Below are 11,310 nucleotides of genomic sequence, written 5' to 3' on the forward strand. Positions count from 1 at the left end.
TAGTTTAAGCATGCGTACTTGCCCTCAATATCAGAGGAGGATGTAACGTTCGTTATTAATTAGTTTCCGAAAGATGTTTACAATACCTAACTGGTTACGTCTAATTTACGTGAACGAGAAACATTTCCCCTTTTCATGAAAAAACAACAATTTTTGCTTTAAAATAAATACAAATGGGGTATACATTTGTACATTACATTCCGACACAATGCAGTATGAGATTGGATTCCTGTATAAACTGTGCTTGCAGTTGTAACGATGACTAATGTGTGTGCCACAAAATATCACAGTTAAATTTTTCTCCGATTAGATTATCGTCTCCTGATCAAGGTCTTAACACCATCTTGATATTCTCGAAATTTAATTCTAGTCGTGTGTATCTACTGCCTGGGTTGAACGTTCTAATTTCTGACCTCATTATTACACATGTGAACCAGTGTTATATTTATACAACACGGCACGAGTTGCTGTCAAATGTACTGAAAACACCTCATCGGCGATACACATGTACAAGTAATGTATTTCGATATTGCAATTGTAGGACAGGGTTAAAGGTCACTGCGCTTAGTTCAGCAAGGTATCAGGTAAAATGTACATTATTTTAGATTTTGAAGAGTTCGTTTGCATCATTTAATTATCACTGGTGAAAAATCAGATCATAAAAGTGGTTTTATCGCTATGATAACAATGTCGGTTTAAGCGATAACACGTTTTCTCAAATATAACACGCAGTCTGAAGTCCCCTGCAATACTAATACATAAATGCCTGGACAGCTACACACTGTTTAACAGCTGACTGAGGACATCCTACGTGTGTGTTATGGAACGGGTAGCCGTAATAGGGACCGGGGCTAGTGGCCTCTCCTCCATCAAATGTTGTATTGATGAAGGACTCCAACCTGTCTGCTTCGAAAGGTCTGACGCCATAGGTAAGTACTGTAGACGTCCGCAGGAGAAGCTAAAACATGTGACTCTGGTGTAGGTGTTTTAATACAATGCATAGTGTTATAGTTGGGATGTGTAAGGTGGCGTGTTTTGGTTTATGAACTGCTGTATAGTGAATGCAAGCGTGATGTACCGAGTGTGGTAGGTGTGATGTACTGAGTGTGGTAGATGTGATGTAGTGGAGTGTGGTAGGTGTGATGTACCGAGTGTGGTAGGTGTGATGTACAGGAATGTGGTAGGTGTGATGTACTGGAGTGTGGTAGGTGTGATGTACTGGAGTGTGGTAGGTGTGATGTTCTGAGTGTGGTAGGTGTGATGTACTGAGTGTGGTAGGTGTGATGTATTAAGTGTGGTAGGTGTGATGTAGTGGAATGTGGTAGATGTGATGTACTGGAGTGTGGTAGGTGTGATGTACTGAGTGTGGTAGGTGTGATGTACTGAGTGTGGTAGGTGTGATGTACTGGAGTGTGGTAGATGTGATGTACTGAGTGTGGTAGGTGTGATTTAGTGGAATGTGGTAGATGTGATGTACTGGAGTGTGGTAGGCGTGATGTACTGAGTGTGGTAGGCGTGATGTACTGAGTGTGGTAGGTGTGATGTACTGAGTGTGGTAGGTGTGATGTACTGGAGTGTGGTAGGTGTGATGTACTGGAGTGTGGTAGGTGTGATGTACTGGAGTGTGGTAGGTGTGATGTACTGAGTGTGGTAGGTGTGATGTACTGGAGTGTGGTAGGTGTGATGTACCGAGTGTGGTAGGTGTGATGTACTGAGTGTGGTAGGTGTGATGTACTGGAGTGTGGTAGGTGTGATGTACTGGAGTGTGGTAGGTGTGATGTACTGAGTGTGGTAGGTGTGATTTAGTGGAATGTGGTAGATGTGATGTACTGGAGTGTGGTAGGCGTGATGTACTGAGTGTGGTAGGCGTGATGTACTGAGTGTGGTAGGTGTGATGTACTGAGTGTGGTAGGTGTGATGTACCGAGTGTGGTAGGTGTGATGTACAGGAATGTGGTAGGTGTGATGTACTGGAGTGTGGTAGGTGTGATGTACTGAGTGTGGTAGGTGTGATGTACTGAGTGTGGTAGGTGTGATGTACAGGAATGTGGTAGGTGTGATGTACTGAGTGTGGTAGGTGTGTGTACTGGAGTGTGGTAGGTGTGATGTACTGGAGTGTGGTAGGTGTGATGTACTGGAGTGTGGTAGGTGTGATGTACCGAGTGTGGTAGGTGTGATGTACTGGAGTGTGGTAGGTGTGATGTACTGGAGTGTGGTAGGTGTGATGTACTGGAGTGTGGTAGGTGTGATGTACTGGAGTGTGGTAGGTGTGATGTACTGAGTGTGGTAGGTGTGATGTACTGGAGTGTGGTAGGTGTGATGTACTGGAGTGTGGTAGGTGTGATGTACTGAGTGTGGTAGGTGTGATGTACTGAGTGTGGTAGGTGTGATGTACTGAGTGTGGTAGGTGTGATGTACTGGAGTGTGGTAGGTGTGATGTTCTGAGTGTGGTAGGTGTGATGTACCGAGTGTGGTAGGTGTGATGTACTGAGTGTGGTAGGTGTGATGTACTGGAGTGTGGTAGGTGTGATGTACAGGAATGTGGTAGGTGTGATGTACTGAGTGTGGTAGATGTGGTGTACTGGAGTGTGGTAGGTGTGATGTACTGAGTGTGGTAGGTGTGATGTACTGGAGTGTGGTAGGTGTGATGTACCGAGTGTGGTAGGTGTGATGTACTGAGTGTGGTAGGTGTGATGTACTGGAGTGTGGTAGGTGTGATGTACTGGAGTGTGGTAGGTGTGATGTACTGAGTGTGGTAGGTGTGATGTACTGGAGTGTGGTAGGTGTGATGTACTGAGTGTGGTAGGTGTGATGTACTGGAGTGTGGTAGGTGTGATGTACTGGAGTGTGGTAGGTGTGATGTACTGGAGTGTGGTAGGTGTGATGTACTGGAGTGTGGTAGGTGTGATGTACTGAGTGTGGTAGGTGTGATGTACCGAGTGTGGTAGGTGTGATGTACTGGAGTGTGGTAGGTGTGATGTACTGGAGTGTGGTAGGTGTGATGTACTGAGTGTGGTAGGTGTGATGTACTGGAGTGTGGTAGGTGTGATGTACTGGAGTGTGGTAGGTGTGATGTACTGGAGTGTGGTAGGTGTGATGTACTGGAGTGTGGTAGGTGTGATGTACTGGAGTGTGGTAGGTGTGATGTACTGGAGTGTGGTAGGTGTGATGTACTGGAGTGTGGTAGGTGTGATGTACTGGAGTGTGGTAGGTGTGATGTACTGAGTGTGGTAGGTGTGATGTACTGGAGTGTGGTAGGTGTGATGTACTGGAGTGTGGTAGGTGTGATGTACTGGAGTGTGGTAGGTGTGATGTACTGAGTGTGGTAGGTGTGATGTACTGGAGTGTGGTAGGTGTGATGTACTGAGTGTGGTTGGTGTGATGTACTGGAGTGTGGTAGGTGTGATGTACTGGAGTGTGGTAGGTGTGATGTACTGGAGTGTGGTAGGTGTGATGTACTGAGTGTGGTAGGTGTGATGTACCGGAGTGTGGTAGGTGTGATGTACTGGAGTGTGGTAGGTGTGATGTACTGAGTGTGGTAGGTGTGATGTACTGAGTGTGGTAGGTGTGATGTACTGAGTGTGGTAGGTGTGATGTACTGAGTGTGGTAGGTGTGATGTACTGAGTGTGGTAGGTGTGATGTACTGAGTGTGGTAGGTGTGATGTACTGGAGTGTGGTAGGTGTGATGTACTGAGTGTGGTAGGTGTGATGTACTGAGTGTGGTAGGTGTGATGTACTGGAGTGTGGTAGGTGTGATGTACTGGAGTGTGGTAGGTGTGATGTACTGGAGTGTGGTAGGTGTGATGTACTGGAGTGTGGTAGGTGTGATGTACTGAGTGTGGTAGGTGTGATGTACTGAGTGTGGTAGGTGTGATGTACTGAGTGTGGTAGGTGTGATGTACTGGAGTGTGGTAGGTGTGATGTACTGAGTGTGGTAGGTGTGATGTACCGAGTGTGGTAGGTGTGATGTACTGAGTGTGGTAGGTGTGATGTACCGAGTGTGGTAGGTGTGATGTACTGAGTGTGGTAGGTGTGATGTACTGGAGTGTGGTAGGTGTGATGTACTGAGTGTGGTAGGTGTGATGTACTGGAGTGTGGTAGGTGTGATGTAGTGGCTTGTTTGTAGTGAGAAGAAAGTTTTGTACTGCATGTTTCCTATTAAAGCAAAAAAATGAAGCCGACATTGTCAGAATCCATATTACATGTACTATAGGTGGACTGTGGAATTACAAGCCAGATGTCCGAGTGGGTCAGGGCAGTGTCATGAAATCCACAATCACCAACACCAGCAAGGAGATGACGGCTTATAGTGATTTCCCTCCTCCTAAAGACACCCCGATGTATCCTCACAACCGACAGATGCTGAAGTACTTCCAAATGTACGCTGACAAATTTGGTTTGCTTCCATACATTAACTTCAACAAAGAGGTAATTATGTTTGACACAAAGATTAGCCTTTCAAGGTATATGTATGCACGATATATGGAAGCTGTTATTTACCATAAACTTTTTAGGTACATGGTTATATGTAACACAGGTAAACAGCATCATTGCATACACTAAATATCAGGCCATATAAGCTGTTTTATTACATAATGTGTCGTTTAGGTTAATGTTTTATTACAGTGTCCTCTGACCTTGCAAATTGAATTTGTTCATTTTGCGATGATATGTTAGTAAGACTGACATCATGAAACAATTTCTACTAGCGTTATCATCCTAAACACTCGCAATGCACATCGCAATTTCTTCAGAGGTACTGCATGAATCTTTCTCATATTTCATATGTAAGTTTCTCTTGGTCCTGAAGTGCGCCTGTTTTACTCTGGGTCTGATCAGAAAAACAAAATGGCTAACAGGTGGCCATCTTGGAATATTTCAATGAAGTTTATTATCACTACTTCAAAGATCTTTCTCAAATTTCAAATGTAGATTTCCCTTGGTCCCTAGCTGTTCCATATGATAAAGATGAAGATAAGAGAAGTGTTACATATGATACAGGTTAAGATCCTACAGATGTTACATATGATACAGGTTAAGATTCTACAGGTGTTACATATGATACAGGTTAAGATTCTACAGATGTTACATATGATACAGGTTAAGATTCTACAGGTGTTACATATGATACAGGTTAAGATTCTACAGGTGTTACATATGATACAGGTTAAGATTCTACAGGTGTTACATATGATACAGGTTAAGATTCTACAGGTGTTACATATGATACAGGTTAAGATTCACAGGTGTTACATATGATACAGGTTAAGATTCTACAGGTGTTACATATGATACAGGTTAAGATTCACAGGTGTTACATATGATACAGGTTAAAATTCTACAGGTGTTACATATGATACAGGTTAAGATTCTACAGGTGTTACATATAATACAGGTTAAGATTCACAGGTGTTACATATGATACAGGTTAAGATTCTACAGGTGTTACATATAATACAGGTTAAGATCCTACAGATGTTACATATGATACAGGTGTCACGATCCTACAGGTGTTACATATAATACAGGTTAAGATTCTACAGGTGTTACATATGAGACAGGTTAAGATCCTACAGATGTTACATATGATACAGGTGTCACGATCCTACAGGTGTTACATATAATACAGGTTAAGATTCTACAGGTGTTACATATGATACAGGTTAAGATCCTACAGATGTTACATATGATACAGGTTAAGATCATACAGGTGTTACATATGATACAGGTTAAGATTCTACAGGTGTTACATATGATACAGGTTAAGATCCTACAGATGTTACATATGATACAGGTGTCTCGATCCTACAGGTGTTACATATAATACAGGTTAAGATCCTACAGATGTTACATATGATACAGGTGTCACGATCCTACAGGTGTTACATATAATACAGGTTAAGATTCTACAGGTGTTACATATGAGACAGGTTAAGATCCTACAGATGTTACATATGATACAGGTGTCACGATCCTACAGATGTTACATATGATACAGGTGTCACGATCCTACAGGTGTTACATATAATACAGGTTAAGATTCTACAGGTGTTACATATGAGACAGGTTAAGATCCTACAGATGTTACATATGATACAGGTGTCACGATCCTACAGGTGTTACATATAATACAGGTTAAGATTCACAGGTGTTACATATGATACAGGTTAAGAGTATACAGGTGTTACATATAATACAGGTTAAGATCCTACAGATGTTACATATGATACAGGTGTCACGATCCTACAGGTGTTACATATAATACAGGTTAAGATTCTACAGGTGTTACATATGAGACAGGTTAAGATCCTACAGATGTTACATATGATACAGGTGTCACGATCCTACAGGTGTTACATATAATACAGGTTAAGATTCTACAGGTGTTACATATGATACAGGTTAAGATCCTACAGATGTTACATATGATACAGGTGTCACAATCCTACAGGTGTTACATATAATACAGGTTAGGATCCTACAGATGTTACATATGATACAGGTGTCACGATCCTACAGGTGTTACATATAATACAGGTTAAGATTCTACAGATGTTACATATGATACAGGTTAAGATTCTACAGGTATTACATATGATACAGGTTAAGATCCTACAGATGTTACATATGATACAGGTTAAGATTCTACAGGTATTACATATGATACAGGTTAAGATCCTACAGATGTTACATATGATACAGGTTAAGATCATACAGGTGTTACATATGATACAGGTTAAGATTCTACAGGTGTTACATATGATACAGGTTAAGATTCTACAGGTATTACATATGATACAGGTTAAGATTCTACAGGTATTACATATGATACAGGTTAAGAGTATACAGCTGTTATTCAATTTTACAATGTACAATAGAGGAAGTATAGTATATATATTGTCCTTAAATATATATATAAGGTTTGCTGTGTCCCTGGTATGATCAATTTATTGTAGTCATCCTTTGTAACTTTTCCCACAGTTTGCCTTAATACCTTAATAGGTAACAGCTGTTGATATAACTAATGGAGCTCAGATACTGGTTTCATGTGCTAAGATATCTCTACCATTATCAAAAGGTTGTATCAGTGAAATCAGTGGACACCAAGTGGTCAGTGCAGACCAAGGATTGTAAAACAGGAAAACTGACAACTGAGACGTTTGATTACGTGATGGTTTGCTGTGGTCATTACGCAAACAAATTTGTACCCAACTTACCTGGTGAGGACGAATTCCAAGGGGAGATCATGCATTCGCATGAGTACAGAAATTTCCATGGATTCGAGAACAAGAAGGTTGTCGTTGTTGGTATTGGTAACTCTGGTGGGGATGCAGCTGTGGAACTGAGTCACGTGGCTTCCCAGGTAATTTGTGTTTGAGGAAAAGTAAAAAACTGAATGGTGGCATGCGTGCTTTGTTTATTATATCCGAAATAATCGACTGGAAATAAAAATTTCAAGTCTGAAATATCAATTTCATTTTACAATTGCAATAGCATCTTGTTATTATACAAATATTTATTTGTTATAAACAGTATCTTATAACCTATTATCACTTCATTAATATATCCATGATTGAAATATATTGGCCTGGATGGATTTTTCGGAAATATGAATAGGTGTAGTAAGTAGCCTTCTGGAAGCATGCTTGTTCAAACCTCTCTCATTTTCACAAACACATATTTTTTTATTTATTATTTTCACAACACAATATTCCAAATCTGCATATATTTCTAAAATGTATGTAAGACAGCATAAAGATATTTGTTTATGTTTGATAAGTATATTTTGCTCTCATAGTGAACCAACTTTTCCTTATTAAACAGGTCTATCTGAGTACGCGTAATGGACGCTACATATTCAGTCGGATATCGGAAGCTGGAATGCCAATGGACATGGTCCATTTGACGAGGTTTATGCGGGGAGTTGTTGGATATCTTCCAAGATCTCTAGTTGAAGCAATATATTTGAAAAAAATAAACCAAGCCGTGAATCACAAGGCTTACTGCCTGGAGCCGGAGAGTGGAGGACCATTTGCAAATGGCATCCTTATCAACGATGAACTGCCTTGTCGCATAGCATGTGGAAGCATCGTCATCAAATCAGGTGTAAAACGTCTCCACCAAACCAGCGTGGAGTTTGAGGACGGAACAGTTGAAAGCAATGTCGACACTATACTTTTTGCCACAGGATATACATTTGACTTTCCGTTTCTACACACGCCCATCCCTGGACTAAGTAAAGACCGCAATAAACTTTATAAGTTCATGTTCCCGCTGGTATCTTCTCGGCCAACAATCTGTGTGATTGGCTTGATACAAGCAGCAGGGCCACAGCCACCAATAGCAGAGATGCAGGCTAGACTTGCATTGGCCGTGTTCAAAGTAAGTCTCGGTTTGTCTAGGGCCTTCCAACACTTACAAATGAGAAATGTACTCTGCTTTAGTCACACTACTATGACACAGTCTTATATTTGTCACTTGCAAGAATTGTATAAATGACAAGCAAATTGAATAACACCTTTCAATACAAATTGCGATTTGATACAGCACACCGAAAATAATCTAAACTGTATTGTACTTCTGTATTGTTCTTCTCATTTTCGTCAGCGACGGTCTGTTGGCAGTTGAAAGCAGATTTTTGTTATTTTATTTACTGAAACATGAACATAACGAAATCTAAAAACATGATCGATACAAATATATATATATATATATAAACTTATTTTGTAAAAACGAATATCATTTATTGAAACTGAAAAAAATTATTTATAATTCAGGGAAAGGTGACGTTGCCCGATGTAAAGTTACAACAGGCTGAGGTGGAGAGAATTCGGAGTAGAAATAAAAAGGTGTTTAATGATTCTAAGGGACATTTCTTCAGTGTAGACTACATGATTTACATGGACGAGTTGGCCACATTGTTCGGTTGTAAACCATCATTAGGTATGTATTCCATTTACTCTCCTTGTGCATCATGTATGCATCAGTTGGTATGTCAACAAAGGCATTTGAACATATTTCTATTTCTGAATCGGGTCATTAAAGGTACTGAAATATTATTTATATTTCTGAATCGGGTCATTAAAGGTACTGAAATATTATTTCTATTTCTGAATCGGGTCATTGAAGGCACTGAAATATTATTTCTATTTCTGAATCGGGTCATTAAAGGTACTGAAATATTATTTCTATTTCTGAATCGGGTCATTAAAGGCACTGAAATATTATTTCTATTTCTGAATCGGGTTATTAAAGGCACTGAAATATCATCATTTCTGAATCGGCTCATTAAAATTCAGAGGAGATTTTGTTAACAACAATATAATGTTATACACTGTATGTAAGCCTTAAACACAGTCCTGTACTATTTTATCATTTGTTAAGTTGATGCTGATCGCAGCAGGAGATAAACAGCATGAAAATATTATATCAACATAATCATTATCCAAACTCTAATTCAGTAAAACTGGGGAAAATATGAACAAGGGGAAAAAGTACAAGGAGTAAAAGTCCAGGTGTTCCAGAAGAGTAAGTGCCTTCTGCTTCATGGACAACACTGCCATGTTAGTCTGATATGATTTTTATTGTTCTGTATGTAGTCCAGTAACAGTACTACACTCTTGATATCAAACCAGTTCTGTATTATCTGTTACAGCGAAATTGTTCCTAACAGATCCGCAGTTGGCTTGGACGTGTTTATTTGGACCCTGTACTCCCTACCAATACCGACTAATGGGGCGAGGAAGATGGTCAGGAGCCAGGGACGCCATAATGAACCAGTGGGACAGAACTCTTGCCCCTTTGAAAACCAGGCCGTTGACGACCAAAACACGACACGACTCAAATGTTACTTTTTTTGTGAAACTTACAGTAATCTTTATAGGACTGTGTTACTTTTATAGAACTTTTCTCAGAAAAGATAAATGAAATACAGTTTAGCTCTTATAACATCATTCATAATGTTTCAAGAGGTTATCCAAATGTTATTTGATTCCTGTTCAAGATAACAATGTGTATGCATGTGTTGATTATAGTATGACACGGCCATGTGTGGTCAGAGATCTTTTTATCATATAATCAGCTTGTTATCCACTTCATTCATCCTTGTAATATTTTTGGGTATATGTCAATGGTGTAGTACATATACTGGAGCTTTTTCCAATGGCTGCTCTCGTCAGAAATTGATTGTGATCTCATAATATGAATATTGATAATATGTCATGAATTGAAAATGGAACAAGGATTGCAAAAATTCTAAATTTCTAAAGCTGTGTAATAAAATCTCATATGGAATAAAAACTTAGTTAAGATATAAAGTATGATAGTATGGCATCGCAGACAAAATAAACACTGGTGTGATTGGAAGTGATCAGAAAGACAGAACTATAGAAATATACTATGTATTGGAAAACAAAGAGCCAATGGCAGTATCTCAATACAAAGGCTGATTAATGAATATGAGCCTCATATTTGAGGGTTTGACTTTTGGCAGACATATTGCATTAGTTTTCAACATAATCCCCTTCAGTATCTATACACTTTTGCCAGTGGTGTTTAAGGGCCTCAATGCCATTTTTAAAGAAGTCCGTTTTTTGACCGTTCAGAAAGTCCTCCTTTGCATGTATGATGTCATCATCTGACCGAGAGTGGGAACCGGAAATGGCCTTTTTTCGATTTTGGAAATAGATGGAAGTTTTGATAGAGCGAGATCAGGCGAATAAGGTGGATGCTCAATCAATTCAAAGCCACAATTGTTAATGGCAGCCATGGCAACGACAGACTTGTAAACAGAGGCATTGTCCTGGTGGAACAACACACCTCGTCTCTTGAGTAAAATATTTTTATTTAATTGCCTAGGAGTTGATACATGATATGGGCCATTGATTGCTTGTCCCTTTTGCAAATAATCTACCATAACAATACCATCAGCATCCCAGGAAACTGAGGCCAAAGTCTGTGCCTTCCTTGGCAGGGGTGATCAAGGTGCTATTATTGTTTAGTCTGTTGTTTGGCATGTGGGGTGAAATAATGGGCCCACGTTTCATCCTTAGTCACAAACCTCTGCAGAAATCTGTCTCTAAACGTTTCAGATTAGCATGTGACAAAGTCTGCCTAGTGTGCTTCTGATCAACTGTCAGATATACCTTCATTTGGTTTTATGGAACATTTGACTTTAGTTAATAAGTTGGAAAGGAAGTGGAGGATAGAACTGAGACAAGCAGCAGAAAATGGTAACACAAATACACCTATTTAACAGAAGGACATGATTTCCTTAATTAAAACTAAAAAATACTTAAAAGTGTGTAAAAT

The 11,310-nt window shown here is 39.7% G+C and overlaps 1 protein-coding gene across 1 annotated transcript; it reads left to right on the top strand.

Annotated features, from left to right (window-relative positions):
• The first annotated feature begins 820 nt into the window (after positions 1-820).
• On the top strand, positions 821-9,940 carry LOC132554431 (dimethylaniline monooxygenase [N-oxide-forming] 2-like). The gene is made up of 6 exons (XM_060218750.1): positions 821-929; positions 4,214-4,428; positions 7,079-7,363; positions 7,825-8,382; positions 8,778-8,943; positions 9,656-9,940. The coding sequence occupies exons 1-6, from the start codon at positions 821-823 to the stop codon at positions 9,925-9,927; spliced, it is 1,605 nt and encodes a 534-aa protein (XP_060074733.1). The 3' UTR covers positions 9,928-9,940.
• The last annotated feature ends 1,370 nt before the right edge of the window (positions 9,941-11,310 follow it).

The sequence above is a fragment of the Ylistrum balloti genome, unplaced genomic scaffold (assembly GCF_031769215.1).
Source record: "Ylistrum balloti isolate Yb309-2 unplaced genomic scaffold, AGI_CSIRO_Ybal_v1 Utg370402, whole genome shotgun sequence".
Lineage (NCBI taxonomy): Eukaryota > Metazoa > Mollusca > Bivalvia > Pectinida > Pectinidae > Ylistrum > Ylistrum balloti.

What these genes read in the sequence shown, in the direction of transcription:
- LOC132554431 (XM_060218750.1), top strand. Translation starts at nt 821, where the DNA reads ATGGAACGGGTAGCCGTAATAGGGACCGGGGCTAGTGGCCTCTCCTCC. An exon ending in CGAAAGGTCTGACGCCATAG is followed by an intron (nt 930 to 4,213) that starts GTAAGTACTGTA and finishes CATGTACTATAG; the next exon opens with GTGGACTGTGGAATTACAAG. An exon ending in ACATTAACTTCAACAAAGAG is followed by an intron (nt 4,429 to 7,078) that starts GTAATTATGTTT and finishes CATTATCAAAAG; the next exon opens with GTTGTATCAGTGAAATCAGT.